Here is an 18,619-nt window from a genome sequence, read left to right on the forward strand (position 1 = left end):
CCAACTTGAAACTGGTAAACTATATATTTCAACATAATTAAAAAACATATACTGTTCATTAATATTTGCACACAATGCAGTAATTGCATTATTATGCATGTACAGAATTTAATCTTGAGTAAGGATTGATATGCTTGGTATAGCACTTCAGCTATTGCTGAGCATCTTGGAAGATATTTGGTTCTTTGGAAACATAAGGTAAATTTTAGCTCAACCTTAAGGAAAATAACCTAATAAGTGAATTATAAAGTACATTGACAACATATTATTCATATATCAATTTTATGGGAGCCATTGCCTTAATGATGACTTCTAGTCATTTTCTAACATCATGACGATGTTACTATCACATACAACTGCATTCTTACGAATACACTTACACAAGGGTAGAGGTATCTGCCTCACATAAGATTAATACAGTGCTCTGATTGGATACACAATATTAAAAACAGAATAGAATAAAGTGATCATACTCTATTCAAAAATGGCCAGTAAAAAAGTATTCTACAAGGCTTCCTGTTACTGAAAGTCTTCAACAAATATACTTCATATTTGTACATAGAAAAATGAGAGACAAATTCTGATTGGTTGCTATGGGCAATATCACTACTTCTTTCATTTTTAGAAGCTTTCGTAACTTTACCCCTAATTCTCGAATGAAAGAAAAAACGTTTATGTTTTGTTTATTTTTGCTGAATTCAGATTACTGATATTACAATACATTGGCAGTATCTTGATAACATACTGTATAAGAGTTTTTGGTTTAATCACAGAGGACATCCACTCAAAGGACAAGATGTAAATACCCTATAAAACAGTCCAACAAGCCATCCTTATAATCAATATATCTCCTCCTAGCATTGTATCCACATTAATTGAATGATCAAGTATTGTACAAGTGTAAGAATACTCACCAAAAGGGCAATGACAGTAGTACCCATCCACTCCACTTTGGCAAGATCCTCCATTAAAACATGGATTGCACTCACAGTAATTAATAGCAGATTCACATAACTTGCCTAAAATTGAATTGGAAAAAAATCAAATTGGTATTTATCTAAAAATAAATAAAAATCTAATGCATTAGTAGAAGTGTTTGTAACATCTATTGTCAATGAACACACTGCATTTGTGCTGTAGTTACATCTAAATTTAATTTCACACACCCAAATACATTGATTTACTATAAATGTCTAAAAACTAGGGATGGGGAGATCCGGATTTACCGGATCTCAAAATGGGATCTTATTGGCTATCAGCTGTCCCATGTTTTGGCTACAAAACATGTGGCAGCCGGACAGCCAATAATATCCTGTTTTGAGATCCGGGTAAATCCGGATCTGCAAATGCCTACTAAAGACCCATAGCCTACTAAAGACATAATGAATACATTTGGCGCAAATGAAGTGGACTGTACTTGCCAGTTAATTAATAAATTGATTATGTCTCATTGCAGAGTTTTTAAACATTTGCATTACAGTGCAGGTTTTAAGGCTATCCATGCTTAAGCACAGATGAATTAACTAGTACCTCTCTCAAAATGATTTAACCATCTGGACTCAAGCATATACATCCTTAAAACCTGGACTGTAATGGTGGTGTTTGGAATACTCTCTCTCTCTCTCTCTCTCTCTCTCTCTCTCTCTCTCTCTCTCTCATTGTTATTGCTATTCTTAGGGAATTGATAGGCTGCCTAATGGTTCAGCATACAAAATGAATGCCTTCACTGGTGAATATTTTTTATCCATTTTTAACAGAAAGCTTAAGGTTCAAAATAAAGATTTTGATTTCCCCAAAGCTATTTTCAGCACGGTAAGTTATTCATATTTATAGACTTAGCAAGCCCCATACTTCTATCCACATAAAACCATGAGTGAAAAGAAATCTAAATATATCACATAACCATTCACCAGGAGAATTTGATCACTACATGTATTTCTACTCCAGCAACCATGTTTTAGCACATTTTCATTTTATCGTCCAATTTATAAGGTAATGGCAATTCCACATGTTGAGAAATTTACAGACCATCAAACTGAATCATGGAGTGGACAGGGAATGCTTCAGGCTGTATGGTTCCGATCTGTCATATACTTATGTGCATAGAGATTTTAAATGCATCCAAAAATTATGGAATCTCCTAGGCAAAGATTCACATTTTGATTAAAGAATATTTCAGCTACACTGATTGATGCATAATCTTAAATAGATAGTGCAAAGCTATATATTAATATTTTCATTGTCATTTATGGTGTATTAGAGTACCAGGACAGCTTGACCTCTGGCTGACTTGTAGTCAACTAGGACTGTCTGGATCACTTAGTCGTGGCGGTTTCCAATGAAATGCCTTTTAAACACAGACTGTATACAGTATTTCAACGTGCACTATAAACAAGATGTTTTTGCTATATGCAAGGGCCATAGCAGGCCATGCAACTGTTATTTGGCTCAGAAGCAAAGAAGGTTTAGGACGCAGAGGAAAACACGTGCCTCTAAGGCCCACTCAACAATAAGATTTCACAGCTACTGAGAAGGAAAGGAATGTGTATATAGTTCAGAAAAATGTCAAATAAGAGAAGACAGAAATCGTGATTTGCAGGGCTGTTGTTTTGGGATGGAGCGTATCTCAGTAGGTGTGGTGAGTGTTCCTTCTGAAAGGGAGCTGAATTGGATCAAGGAGCACAAGTGCTAGAACATATAATTACTGAATTCTTTCATTTGTATTTATGCCCTAGCTATAAATCATCATACTATATGACCTTTTACCCCAGTTCCCCAGGAGATGCTAAATGAAGAGGGCCAGGGAGGGAGGTCCAAGTGGCATCGTAAGATCATACCATTGTGTAGAAGGGGGATGGAACCACAGTTAACAGCAAACCTGATCAACATCATTTAAGTAACATCATTGAGTAAGTCCCTAAAATTCTAAGGGTTCAAGTATTTGGCTTGGGATACCACCAAAATCAGCCAAGTCACCCAAAGGATTCGCACTATTGGACCAAGTAAGTGCTAAACAGTGTTAGTTAGATACGAGCAGCTACTGCATGTGTTAGGAGTGTTACAGAAGTTAAAGATAATTGTGTGAAAATGTAGCAGACATTAAAACAACCAATGGGAATGCTATACAATACTATATATCACTCTTACAATTGGTTCCTATATAGTATTCAGTTCACCTGCATCTCTTTTTCTCTTTATGTAAAAGAAAAGAACCATCAAGCTGTTTTTTTCCATCTGAGTAAGTCTAGCGCATCCACTAATGTGATAAAGAACCAGGCTGGAAGTGGTCATCGTTGATGTCAGCGACCCACACAAAAAACGCCTTGGCACGCCTGTGTTTTTACAAACACACCCAAAAACCACCATGATTCCGCCCCTACACGCTGGCTTCCTGTCAATCAAACTGCGACTGCTATGCGTATGGATACTTATTCACTAATTACAGCTGCACATGTGCAGGTACTATTTCATTAAGACAGTACTTCAGGATATTTTGTCCATAATACAGATTATGAGCTTGGCAGCTGCCCAGGTGTATGAACATAATATAATTACACAAACTCCATGATGGATGGATTAGTAAATGAAGCTTCACTAAATGATTATACATCCTTACAAAGTTAAAAGTTTATAATGATAGCAGAAGTCACAAGCTATTAAGGCCTAATCATCTGCTTGTTCCCTAAAGTCTGCTAATATTGCTCTTCAAAAAAAAAAAAACATGTCAACTTGTAGTATAAATTTCTGTGTCATGAGTGTCAAATGTTCATACTTTAATTTTGAAGCAAATAGATATTATGAAATTACCTTTATTCCTTCTAATTCTCTGGCTTTCTACCCTAGCTAAACATTGATATTAATGTTTGACCTCTCGTAAACTAGTGGGATGCATATTTTAAAGGTATCCTAGCCATTTTGTTTTAACTTTCAAATTATTCTGAATCCATGGCATACAAAGGGTTTTTAGTCTTCTATAAAGGTGTATCTAACTTCTTCTTCCAGAGTTCATAATTTTTATGGGTTCATGTACTATATGATAGGGAAAAAAGCCTCCAAACCATCAAACATAAGGGTTCCTCCCTATTTTAGATGCCACAACAGCCATTGATAATCTATGGGCGCTATCCTATTAGCCCTGATGCCATTTTCAGTCAATAAAAAGGAACAGATATCCAAATTAATAATCAATAGTCATTATTGCGGTATCCAATTAATGCCCATTTTTTTCGGCCCAGTGGCTGCTTATCGGGTGTTATGTTTTATGTGCTTCAGGCAAATGAAGCATTTAGCCCAACAATAGTAGATATTGAGGCTAACGACACCGGCATTGGGGCTAATAGGATAGCCCTCAGCAAAAAATCAGCAGCAGTGAAGCATAGTTGCTAATAGTATACCCCCTATGTTGGCTACCTCTGCAGATACCTGCAGGTACACTATGCATAGCATGAGAGAGCTTATATCAGATTTCAGCACAATATTTACCTCCTAAATCCTCATCATGATAAGAGGGCCACTCTCCTGCAAGCAGGGCCACATATGTGCATTTACTTCCACAATGGCTAGTGACTTAACAATGCCAGACCAGGAGCATTGTGTAGCTCAGTAACGCTCATCTAGCACAAGCAGTAATAGTTTTGCTTTCACTCTTGAAAGCAGCAATATAAAACCTTTACTATCACCTCATTTGTTAAATATACTCCATAGTCTTCCATTACTCTCTGATATCAGTTAATAACCTGGCTGTTCATCTATTCTTAATCTTCTCAAGAAACTACTTGGGGACATGAAGATGTACTAAGCCTTTTAGAGAGATAAAGTACCAGCCAGTCAGTACCTGTCATTTCTCAAACACAGCCTGTAACATGAAAGGAGGTGACTGGCCAATACGTTATCTTTCGCCACCCTATCACTTTCCGTGGTTTAGTACATCTCCCCTAATGTGTAGCCAAATTCATTATTTGTTCTTTGGTATTATGTATGTAAGAGGGTTGGAATGTTGGAAGAATCAGAAAATGACAACATGCAAGTAAAGAGGCAATCAGGCAAAATGACCCACGGGTACACAGAGGGACCTTGTGCTACTCTGTTATCTCTAGCTGTGGATACATCGTTGGTTTAGTTTATTCCTGGAGGATCATGTTGATATTCAGTGATATTGGCTCTTGGAACAATATGAATTTTAGAAACTGATTGTGCTACACCATGTGGGCCTGAAAAAGGCAACATACTGTATGTGCAGCGATCTGCAGGATGGAGTTTCCCAAATTTCACCTTTACAGTTGAGGATTCGAGGATATCCATGCTTGCGTAGAAGTGACTTAATTAGTACCCTAATTTGATTTTAACCACCTGAACACAAGCTTGGATATCCTAAAAACCTGGACTGTAATGGCAGAGTTTGGCAAACTGCATTATTAAATACTGTAAATTCACTCTTAAAAGCACAGATGCAAAACGTTATCTATCAGTGCCCCTCATTTCACCTTTAATACTGAATGTATTATTTATTTATCATATTTCTCAAAAATGTAGGTGAAATAGTTTACCTGTAGAACCAGCTTTACAAACGCAGTTAAATCCTCCAGGGAAATTGTGACATATGCCGCCATTTTTGCATGGACTGGAAATACACTCATTGATATCTCTCTCACAAGCAATTCCGGTAAAGCCATCTTGGCAACTGCAAGAAAATCCTCCAACTAGGTTGTGACAGGATCCACCATTGTGACATGGGAGTGGTAAACATTCATCAATATCCGTTTCACATAAATTCCCTTCATATCCAGGCATACATTTGCACATGAATGTCTGAAGTGGCTCATTTGCTACTATAATTGCAGGAATACTCTCTATAACTTGTGTTGTTGGACTCACAGCAAGTCTTCTCATGCAGCTTCCACCATGGTGGCAAGGATTGTGCACACATGAATCATGATCTACTGATTCTATCCAAACACCACTTTGCCGGAACAATACTTCTTTGATGCTCTCAAAAAAAGTACCTACGCCACTGGGATTGACATACTGATTGTTACTTCTCTTAACTGCTGTCATGACATAGGTCCTGTTATTCTCTTCAAACATCCCATAGATTTGTACTGCAGTTCCAAGTCCAGTCAACTGGGAGCTTGTTATGCGCAAGAAGTGTAGATAATTATTAGTTAAAAAGTCCTTAACAGTTGGTATGTTTATGCGAAGAAGAATACTGTTATCAATTGTAGCATTACTGAATCCAGTAAAAAAAACTCTGATGTTGTTAGTGACTGCACCGTGTAGACCATCACTACTATGAACCATTAGGTCAAATGTCCCATCGGTAGATCTTGACTGAGAGTGTAGTTCGCAACTGTCTGCTGGAATGGAAAAGAGACTTGTAACTCCTGATGTTAAGGAGCAGTGGAAGCTATCTAAAACATCTGGATCTTGAGGTTTCACGCTGCCTAAAGAGCCACTAGGAAAGAGGTTTCCATAATAGTGAACAAAAATTTCAACCGTCCTTGATTCAGATGGGTTGTCATTTTGGTCAATAACTTTAACATGTACAGTTCCTGTAGATGACATTTGTGGAAATCCTGAATCTCTTGTCACAACAGATAGGAAGAATTCACTTATTTGTTCTCTATCAATTTCCCTGGTTGTAGTAAGAACTCCCCCAGGACTAAGACTGAAATAACTGGTGGCTGGTCCAGTACTAAGAAGATAATATTTAAATGGACCTTGATTTGGAGGAAGATCATAGTCTGTAGATTGTAGTGTCATCACATGAGTCCCTGCTCTATGATTCTCCTTTACTTCTCCTTGTGTTGTATTTAAGACTGGTCCATTGTCATTGATGTCTTCTAGCGATACTAGTAAGGTGGCACTTCCTGTTGCAGCTGGTGTTCCTGAATCTATAGCTAACACAGTAAAGTTGTAGACAGGCGTGGCTTCTCTATCCAAATCAGTGGTAACAGTAACCTGGCCTGTCTGTGGATTAATTGAGAAGGCACCTTTATCATTCCCAGCACCAATAAAGTAGGAAAACCTGCTCCAACTAGGAACTGAATCAGAATCAAAGGCACTTACAAATGTGACATGTGTTCCTGGAGGGACGCCTTCACTGATCTGCACATTATACAATTTTAAACTGAAGAAGGGTGGGTCATTAGCATCAAGTATAGTTATGTTTACATTTACTTCATCAATGTCAGCACCACGGATGCTACCTGTATTTTTAGCTAGAACTTTCAATGATATTCTTTCTTCTTTTTCTCTGTCTAGAAGGCCAGACACGTACAGCTTCCCTGTCTTTCTATCAATCTGGAAGCCTTTTTTCCTGCTACTGCCAAAGATCAAATAATGCACCTCCCCATCCACACATAAGTCACGGTCACTTGCAAAAACTTCACCAACTACAGTTCCTTTAGAGGCATCCTCAGAGACTTCAAAATAATACATTTTTGACACAAATCGAGGTACATATTCATTTGCCCCCTCGAGTTGGACCGTGACTGGCACAAAACTGCAACGTTCTTCATCAGGAACATTAAAAGCTTTGACAGTCAGATGATAAGACTGTTTTGTTTCATAATCAAGAAAACCTTGAGTGGTTATTATACCAGTGTTTGGGTCAATTACAAAAAGGTCACTATCTGATGACTGTATTGCGTAAGCTATAACTGCATAAGGGGCAGAGTCTGCATCCACTGCATTCAGTCGTATAACTGTTGTGCCGCTTGGAGCATTTTCCACAACTCTAGGCAAATATTCGTCTGCTTGAAAAACAGGAGGATTGTCATTGACATCTTTAACGTGTACTGTTACAACACAGTAACCTGTTTTAGCTACCCATCCTCCATCAACAGCACTGATGGTTAAGTCATGTTTTTGGCACACTTCATAGTCAAAGTTTCTGGATAAAGATAATGCACCTGTGGAAGTGTTTATTGCAAAGAGACTAGCTTCATTTCCTGCAGTTATGTTATATGTGATTACTCCATTCATAGAGGTATCCCTGTCCCTTGCTGATATGGTTCTGATAACTGCTCCCACCGTAAAACTTTCCAGGACAGTTATGCTTATGTGGCTTTGAGAGAATTCCGGTGTATGGTAATTTTCCTCGGTCACAGTGATGTTAACTGTTACTTGGGCTGATAGTGGAGGATTGCCTTTGTCTTTTGCTGTAACCTTAATGGCAAAGTTTTTATTTAATTCCATCATTAAAGAGGACACCACAATAATCCAGCCAGATTCTTTGCTTATGTCAAACTTTCCACCAGTGTTCTCAGTCGACAGAAAATATTCCACTTGAGAATTAAGTCCAAAATCCTTGTCATCAACAGCTGTAACTTTGATTAATTTTGTGCCAATCTTTGCATTTTTAGCAACAGGGGTAAAGTATTTACTTAGCAAAAATTTGGGAGGATTGTCATTGCTGTCAACAATGTTAATGGATATGGTCGTTTCGCTCATGAGAGGTGGACTACCTCTGTCAGAAGCACTGACAATAAAACTATGCCTGTTAATATTAATGTTGCCTGAAGAAGTGGGGTTTTGATACTTTAAGTGTTGTTTATTGAAAATCTCCCCTGTAGTAGAATTAATCCGGAAAAATTCAGATTGCGATTTAATAAAATAATATACTTGGCCATTGAGATCTTCATCTGGGTCAAATGCTAACACTTGGGTAACCTTAGTTCCAGGCTCAGTTGTTTCTGGAAAGTTTAAGTAATATGATGGTTTACTAAATCTTGGTGCATTATCATTTACATCGGTCACAAATATGGTCACATCCGTACTGACAGTCCATCCGGAATCATGAGCAGAAACTCTAACAATGTAGCGATCATTATCTTCTCTGTTTATTGGTCTGCTCACTGTAATGACACCAGTACTGGGATTGATATGGAAAGGAAGACTAGTGTCTGGAATTGTGTACCTACTGATTGCATTTGACCCAGAGTCTTCATCAGAAGTTGTAACTTGTGTAACAACATAACCCAAAGCTGCGTTCTCTGGAACTGCTGCACTGAATATCTGAGAAAATCTTGGTGCATTATCATTGTCATCTAAAACATTGATGATGACTTTGACTATTGAGCTCTGGGAAGGAGTTCCTTTGTCGGAAGCTTTGATAGATAAAATATGTTGAGATACTTTTTCTCGATCCAATAGCCTTGTGCTTCTAATCTCACCTGTGACTCTATTTAAACTAAATAAGTTATCTTTATTCCCATCAACTATAGCATAGTCCATCTGCCCATTGGATCCACTGTCCTTGTCCCTAGCATTAACTGTGAGAATTTTTCGTGGTGACAGGTTTTCCATTATTTCTGCAATAAATGGGTCTTGCCTAAATTGTGGCACATTATCATTGACATCTAAAATATCTATCTCGAGCTTCTGGTAAGAGGAGAATGGTGGAAAGCCCATATCTCTAGCTTCAATCCATAGGACATATTTTGATATCATTTCAAAGTCTAATGGGTTCTTGATGTAAAGCTGACCATTTAGCTCATCAATATGAAATGTGTTGCCAAGGTTTCCACTGGCGATATAAAAAGATAAGGTCCCGCCTCTTGTTGATGATCCATAGACTGTGGTCACCAGCGTTCCTACTTGCTGATTCTCAGAATATACAAATATTTTCTGATTGGCTCTTATCTGTGGGAAGTCAGCTTTATTGGCAAACCTCACAGTTACTGTGGTAGAGTCAGATTTGGAGTTAATGCCACCATCTTTAACTTGGACAGCAAAAGTCAGCTCAGAAGCACCCTCTAAAGACTCCACAGTACTTATAGCACCTCGCAGTGGATCAATGTGAAACTTTTCAGCATGTCGACCTTTTAAAGAAAAATGAAGCTCTGAATTTGAACCAATGTCTTCATCTGTTACTGTCACAGCAAACACAAATGAATCTAAAAGGAAAAATAAAAGATCTGATTAATCAAACATCAAAAAGAGATATTTTCACATGAAATCAAAAGAATAGTTCAAAATCATTGACTGCATATAATTATCGTCGCGTTCAAGATGATTTTTATTTTATTATGAAATTTTGTAATAATATCATGACAAAGCATAGCAAAACATTGATTCATAATTATAATATAAAATGGGGCAGATGTATTAAGCCTCGTAAAGACATAAAGTGGAGATAAAGTGGAAGGTGATAATGCACCAGCCAATCAGCTGTCTGAAAAATGACAGTTGTGAGTTGATTGGCTTGTGCATTATCTCCTTCCACTTCATCTCTTCACCAGGCTTAATACATCTAATACATCTATCCCCAGTGTTTCTTAAAATATTACAATACAGTATTACAATCACAATACAAGTATTACAAATTGCAAAATAATATGTAATATACACATTCAGCAACAGAGCATGCTTACCGGATGCTGTAGGAGATGGTATGTGAGTGACATACGGGTGATGTAGGAATCTTGGCGGGTTATCATTTATATCCAGGATATTCACAGTCGCACTTGTTGAACTTGACAAACCAGGTGACCCACCATCAGTAGCCACAATGAGCAATGTATAGCTGTCCTTCATCTCCCTGTCTAACAAAGAGCTGCTGATGATCTGACCAGTAGAGGGATTAATGGTAAACTGAGAATTTCCACCCACCAGACTGTAACTGGATAAAATAAAAGATAGGACATAAACAGTTAATATTTGCACATTGAGACTGGTTTGGTTAAACTAAACAAATGTTGTTTTAGTTTAGCACAGACTATATTGCAGAATATTCTGCTTGCAACAGCGAAGCATTCCCCAGACAGAACATTAAAATGAATAACTCTGGGGAAACTCATTAAAATGTAGAGATTCTGATAATGAATACTCAGCTGTGATGCAGATTTAATGTACTATTAACATTGCTACTGTTTCGAATAAACCTCTATGATCATTTTTAAATGACTTTCAAATTACCACTGGCCATTAAATCCTTGCTCTTAATAACGAGCATCCAAAACAAATAAACTCCTTTATGAAAACTTAAATACTAAATACAGATTTCAAATACATTACATTACGATCAAAAGGACTATTCATTTAATAAACTTTTTTTCTATGAAAAATGAATCACTGGATGTATCACAAAAAGAAAAATGGCAATTGCAAAGTGCAAGTCTACATGAATTATTCTGTTTTATGGTTTTTGTTTCTGTTTACTGAATTCAATTATTCTAAAAGAAAATAAAGAATTCAACATTTGTAAAATACAGGCAATTAAAAAAATGGCTACATCAGTAATGCTCAAGATGCCCTATATACTTTAGTAACAGCGGCTTACATAGAAGACTTAATTAATAACAACTAAAAAAATTGTTATGAATTCCCCAAGTGCTCAGTAGGTAGCACTTGGCTTGTCAATACAACTTAACATCCTCATTACTCTGCTTGACGAATATAGCATTGGCAAATACCTTAAATTATGGTTTGTCACATGAAGGCAAATGGTGTTGACAGCAGGAGGTTGTTTGCAATGAAGGGTTGAAACTAAAATGTATAACTTGTAAAAGAATGATCTTTGCGGAAGTATAATCAGGTTAGAGAGCTTACCGAACAACACCATTCACACCAGCGTCAGGATCTGAGCAACTGACCAGCAGAACATCTGTGCCAGTTGGTGCGTCTTCTGGGATACTTATAAAATGCTGATTTAAAGCAAATGTGGGTTTGTTGTCATTGACATCATCAATGCGCACTGTAATAGTGCCGGTTCCAGTGAGAGGCGGGGAACCTATTAAATAGTAAAATTCAGAAGAAATGTGTAAGACATTTGGAAAGCAGACACACAAAAAGGATTCAAATCTAATTTTCTCAAACCTGTTAGTAAATATCGGAATAATACAAAATACAGATGTTATTGTGGGATGGAATTTGCTGACTGAGTAGAATTTAATTAGTATAAATCAACCTACTGAAAGTCATATTAGCCAGTGGTAGTGGAAGGAGGTGGGGAATAACAGGCAGGTACAACCATGCCCTCAAGTTGTTGAAGCCACACACATCCAGCGGTAGTGCAGAATTTCCGCGCTTGGTAGCTTTTGATTGCCACTCCTGATGCTAGCTATTTGTATCTGAAAAATGTACTTTAAAATATAGATTTTTCTATAGTTCTCTCATTTTGTAAATATAAATGGTATGAAAACTTAAGAGTATAAAGGTGCTAAAACTTATATCAACCAATCAGATGAAAGTTAATAGCTGATTAGGTTGCTATGAGTTACAAGATTTTTTTAATTTGCTAAATGTTTTAATGTCTCCCTTATATAAATGCATGCATTAGTTCAGATGTCCCCTGACTGTAATATGGAATAAACAGTGTGGGCCAGATGCACTAAGCTTCAAAAGTGATAAAATGGAGATTGATAAACAACCAACCAATCAGCTCCTGCCTTACATTTTTCAAACACAGTCTGTGACATGGCAGGTAGGAACTGATTGGCTGGCTGTTTATCACTCTCCATTTTATCTCTTTTGAAGCTTAGTGCATCTGGCCCTGTATCCTTTTGAAACCAATAAATGTAAATATCACAAGTAGCAGCCAGTGGAGAAGTTGCCCATGGCAATCAGTATTGAAGTAACATTTATAATTTGCATACCATAAAATTACACAGAACAGCTGACTGGTTGCCATGGGCAACTTCCCCGCTGGCTCACTTGGCCAATCATTTCACTGCATAGTACATTTCCTCCTATGCATACATTATATCTTGCATTGTTGAATTGAATACTTAAATATAATATGAAAGACAACCCTATATATATAAACATAATACAATGTTCTACTAGCAGAGTGCTTCTAAAGCTTACATACACAGAAACATATTGACACATGTCACAGAATTTTATTTGAAAATAGACTGATATATCACAACACACGACATAAGTAAAATTCAAAAGTAGAGGATTTATGTCCCTATTTAGCACATTTTCTGCAAAATACAGTAAACCGTATTACTCGGATTCCTTTCACACCATCCTTTTTTTTGTAACGTAGCCAAAGACATGTTTTACTGGAAATGACAAAGAAGTGTTCTTGAGATAAAAAAAAGTTGCTGAGTGTATTTTCTTAAAAAATAAAACATAAAACATCCACTGGCAATTTAAGATTTGTCAACAGCAATAAAGTTTAAGAGGGAACGAAGCATGTGATTGCTTCCTGATTTCAACAATTACATTAGGAGGAATGGAATGTTCCCAGCAGTCACTTTGCACAGGTAATAAAGTTTTCTTTCACCATGTTTAAAAGTAAATATTTTTAAATTAATTTAATAATGTTACAAGTTTGTTAATGTTTACTAAAGAGGTGGGTTTTTATTTGAGCAAATTCACGCTTAGAGGAGGAATTCAATTATGGGCAGAAGTCTTTGCCTGGCCAAATGAGTGTGGTAACAGCTGCACATTACAAAAGCCTGATCTTTCACAAAACTGTTGACACCCCCAAAGGGTTGCGAGCAGTTATGTGCAAATTCGGGATTCGGGTGCCGGGTACAAGATGTGGTGAAGCTGTCGGGGTTCAAACACTGCGACAATTGCCATTTGCACAGTTTGCCTGAAATTGAATCCCCCCCATAATATGTGTGAATTTACTGTGCCACTGTAACTGCCATTTGATGACTACATCTAGTAAAACATTTGATATTTGATGATACTGGTCATTTGAGCATATACATTATGCTTATAGCCTATACAAAACAACTAATATGTTGTGATGTTCTATTGAACCTTTTCACAGCCTGAATAGTTTAGAGTGGGTGAAGTAATATTTTTTAATGCAAAAGTAGCAAACATAGAGGTACATATCACAGCCTGCCTTTTGCATACAAGCAGAGGCTGTACAATGCATGATGACGTTAAGGTCTGCTTATTCAAATCTCAAACTATTTTAGTCAGGAATCTTGTTGCAATTTTGAAATATTAACAAGTCGGTGTCATCAGGATCAGTGGTAAAGTTGTACAAGCCAATCACCTCACACATATTCCTATCAAGTTTATTTCTATATCTAATACTTTATTCCAGTACTGTGTTTCTGTCAGGCTCTATACAGTAATGTTCATGCTACTATCCCAGTTGAACAATAATCTCACGTGAGAACTCAAAACTCTCTCCAGACAGATACATTTGGGGTAAATTTACTAAAGCTTCTAAAAAATGAAAAAAGGTGACCATCGCATCCAATCAGATGCTGCCTATCATTTCTCTGTTGCATCGTAGAAAATGATAGACAATATACAGATGGAGCGCCTGTCATCCAGCCTGCAGGATAGCCAGATGTCCTGAGCTGGCGCAGGCTGGCGGACAGGAGTTCCATCTCAAAGGTCACAAACGCTTGCGCGTCCCCGTCAGCAAGGTGCTGGGGAGTGGCTTCCCTGCCCATCTCCGCTTCAGGGAGAGGGGCAGCTAGTGAGGGCTGCAGGGAGGTGCAGGGTGCCAGTGGTGGGCCACAGAGGGCTCCGACGGAATGGGTGCGTGTGTCTCATGCACGCGTGCCCCCTTCCATCGGCTGGTGCGGGACCCAAATGGCGATTCTATGTCAGCACCGTCTATGGGGAATATTACCTCTTTTCATTTTAAGAAGCTTTAGTAAATTTATTCCATTTTCTTTTATAAGTAAATGAATGCCTTTTAGTGCTACTTGGCATAGGATAATATGGTGAAAAAATAATGGTGCAACAGCTACGGGCAATCATAACCATATGACATGAACTTAATATCAAATTTGCTTTGCAAAAAAAACAACTTAGGGGCCGATTCTATGTTGCACGTTGCTGAGACTGCTTTAACGTCATTTGGTTTAGTCATGCCTGCAACTACGTATATGCTAATGCCAGCAATAACTTCCCTTTGTGAACATGCCTGCATCTCAACACATGTCATTGAAAAGAATCGTTTAATTGTGTGGAACATTGACATACTAAAGGTAAAAAGCAGACCCTTAGCGATATCATTCTGCTTTTAATTTCTTCCTTTGAGTAATCTTCAATAAATGAAAAAGAAAAAACATAAACAAAACATGGTGTCCAAATTCTAAAATATTATGACACTATGATCTCAATTGAAAAAAACAGGTGTCTATAAAAAAAGTCTCCTAAATACACCCTATCTGAGAGCATTCACCATCACTAATGATGGGTACTTTGATGGCCACTGCATCTGAGCAAGCATCAACACCAATCAACAGTCTATACCCTTGGAGTTGGAGATCTAGGTGCAAGATGAGCAGGAGACCCCACAGTTTGCCTAATTATCCTATGCAGCCTTCACATGTTCGAAAGAACTGACTGGTGGGAGGTGGAAATGAAGGGGTAAGAGGGAGACTTTGGAGAGTGAAAGAAAGAGACAATTTTGTGTGCTAACGTCACAGTCAAATGATGAGTCCAGAACTATTTAATAAATATGGTATTCTGACACCTGTAAGAAATAGTCATTTTTATATGAAGTCATTGGACTACAAAAAAAAGCACGTTGGTAACTGTTTAACTATGCAGTCTGAGCTTAATACCAATATCATATTTGTGGCGAGAGATTCTATTTTTAATGGTCAGGCTCAGTTCCCAGAATCCTGGATTTCACTGCAATAGCAGTTACAGCCGAGGACTGGGTTTTTAATCATTCACTAGTGGACCACCAGTAAGCCTTTCCTAAAGTTTCCCTTGACAATAATCTGCCTGATGAGGAATAGAGATTTTATGTCAATGCACACTCTCTACGTATTGTTGCTATGAAAACCTAAGCTGAAACGGTGTGATTCCTAATGCATGCCTCACTTCTCCGTTACTCTTCCTCCAAAACAGCATCCTAGAAAATGTACCTTCTTGATCCAAATGCCAGGCAAATTGTCATAGCCAGAGATATGCAGGATATTTGGGGATTGCTGCAAGTCTACCCATATCTTTAAAGCGGCAATCATTTACATGGCCTTGAAAATGATTGCCACATCAAATGTAGGTAGACTCACAGGAAATCCTGAACAGGCTGCATCTTGCAGACTAATACATTTTGACCTCCATTCATTCAGAGTCTTTGTGACAAATTTACCAGTTCCCTTCTCTCAAAGAAGGGATACTATGATATTGTACTTTTTGCTACTAATCTGTGAACTACACGAAACAGTGCCAGGTGTTGATTTTTCACAAAGACGGGCCTATTCATTATCATGGGCTGATGGTTATGTATCCAACTTGCCACAAGTTGTGGCTATGGATACCTTAGTACCAAATGCAGCTTTAAAATGAAGCCTTCCTGTGATACCTACTGATTCCATCTCTGATTAGTAGAAATAAAATTGTACACTGCCAGAACTAACCCTGAAGTGTTTCCCTTCGCAGGTAATTCAAGGCTGGAGGGATCTAATTGGATGCCTCTCCATAACTCAGGCCTTCATTACAAAGGAAGCAGTGGAGCTCTGGAAACCAAAGTCATCTGAAAATGGCATGGATTCCCATGGGCAAACATTAAAAAAAACAATAGGATTATCTCATTGGTTTAGAAACTTGATTCTCAGGGCCCCAAGCAGTACAGGGCATCTAGCATCTAGCAGGTGCACATGTGTATTAAGTACACATTTAAAATATCCAAAGGCTTAGATAATTCTGTTAGGATACCTAGAAAAAAACAGATTGGGGTATTGAGGAACAAGAAGCAAGGGGGGTGGTTGATAGTACTGTGTCTGAATACTAACTATTCAGTAACAGGGAGAACCTCCAGCACTACTATGTTGAGGATATATATCCAATCAGATGTGGACAAGCTGTTTCAGATAATAATATGGTACCAGAAAGGTCCAGTGCAGAATAGCAAACGGTTAATTTAGTATTGAGGAACAAGTAAGAGAACCTATGACTTATCTGATCATATCATAGCCAATAGCCAATTTCACAGATGGAGATGCAGTGGCACTCAACACATTTCGTAGAAAAGACCTAATTAGATGTGTGTGTAAAACAAGTTGGAATAAGTTAACGTATGTGCACACTAGACAATCCTTTAAACAGTATGTACAAGGATGATATATTGTAACTACATTTTCGGGTAAATCGTTCAGTTAATGATGCATGCTCCTGAGGGTCATTAGGGATGTCCTCTATCATCTGTACATGAAGCTCAATCTGAGGACATTGTCATCAACAACAAGCTCGCCACTGTGTCATCATCAGTTTCAAAGTGTGCAAAGTTGGTGACAATAGAAGTGATGTGATAAATCACAACCCTAGGAACTATCTTCTCCTTTCTGCGTACTTCAAAGATACAGATTTATTTTGACTACTGACCTCTGACCCTCATGACAATGTATGCACAAATATTATGTACCTAATTTTAGCAACAGTCTTTGAGATACTCCTGTGTTTTGTTAGCAATGTTTCTGGGTAATACAACCATGGTCAACATATTTATTTGCTCCACGGTTAACTGATGTGTCCTGTATTTCTCTACGCATTTGTGTTATTTTGGTGTGATTTTTGTTTTGTTTATTTAACATATATTTAGGATATCATTAGAAGTAATATTTTAATTGCCTTTACATACTTATGAATATACAAAATCAGAGTGTCCACAAAAAAGGCTTTTTTTTTGTCTTTGATTTTTGCCTATGCAAAAAAGTTTCCCCCCAATTACATCTAATACGAAAAATCTTGGGATCACCGCCAATCAAAGTCAGTCTCATTTCTCCACATGTGCCAATACACTGGTTCATGAATCTCTGTGACATACTGTTTAACAAATACACATTCAGAAAATGTGTCTTTCACGATATTGTCAGCGACGGCTACACTCCAAGGTGTGGTCACTGACGATATCATTTGTAACATTGTTCAGTGTGTACAGTATGCCCAGGAGTTCAAGTGAGATCATTGACAACATTGCATCATCTAATGTGTTCCCAGCTTTACTTGTATTTATTCAGCTATTTATCCATATGCCTAAAAGATATAGGGCACCATTAGGTTCATGTGTACTAATCCTATGGTTATTGTGGATTCTAACAATCAAAGTATTCATAGCTGACTTTAAGGCACTACATATCTGTTGTGTGATACATGTATTAATATGCAATTACCCTAAAGGGATAGGTGAGCTCATTTACTTTATTTTTGCAATATTGGGCTCTGAATAGTATACATTTATAGAATTGGATTTCCTTTTTCCTTTCGAGTCCATCTGTGTGTGAAAGGACATCATAAATAACACAATCTAATTAAAATCATTGTGCATAATTTGCTAATTAACTGAAACAATAAATAATAATACGGCAATTAAAATTCATAGGGTGTACAGTATCACCAATGATTAAATGAGCCTTAGTCAACAGATTTTCTAATGAGATTAATGTAGTTATTACAATAATTTCTTTGATGTGGGATGGATGTGGCATATGGTTCTTAATGAGTAAGCATTTTCCAAGGAATATGACTGATTCAAATTAAGTTGAAGAAATACTGTCAACGTGTAGTATAATATACAGGAAATATATTGCGCATACAACTATGCTTTTTTTTAACACGGTCAGCAAATTTGACCTAAAACCTATGCAGTAACATATGTGTCTGATAACATCCTCATCAATCTTAATTAGTTCCAGTTACTGAAGAAATAATCTCTCTCTAACCACACACCATGGCA

General features: G+C 37.4%; 1 protein-coding gene across 1 annotated transcript in view; it reads right to left on the minus strand.

Moving 5' to 3' along the window:
• The window catches only part of FAT4 (FAT atypical cadherin 4), a 228,565-nt gene that overhangs the window by 36,132 nt on the left and 173,814 nt on the right, over positions 1–18,619 (minus strand). The window contains exons 7-10 of the mRNA XM_083174229.1: positions 11,551–11,731; positions 10,374–10,621; positions 5,547–9,896; positions 915–1,019 (exon numbers count right to left, since the gene is read on the minus strand). Coding sequence (XP_083030355.1) covers positions 915–1,019; positions 5,547–9,896; positions 10,374–10,621; positions 11,551–11,731 — 4,884 coding nt within the window. The remainder of the gene's footprint in view (positions 1–914; positions 1,020–5,546; positions 9,897–10,373; positions 10,622–11,550; positions 11,732–18,619) is intronic.

This window comes from Crinia signifera, chromosome 1, assembly GCF_055691185.1.
Source record: "Crinia signifera chromosome 1, ASM5569118v1, whole genome shotgun sequence".
Classification (NCBI taxonomy): Eukaryota; Metazoa; Chordata; class Amphibia; order Anura; family Myobatrachidae; genus Crinia; species Crinia signifera.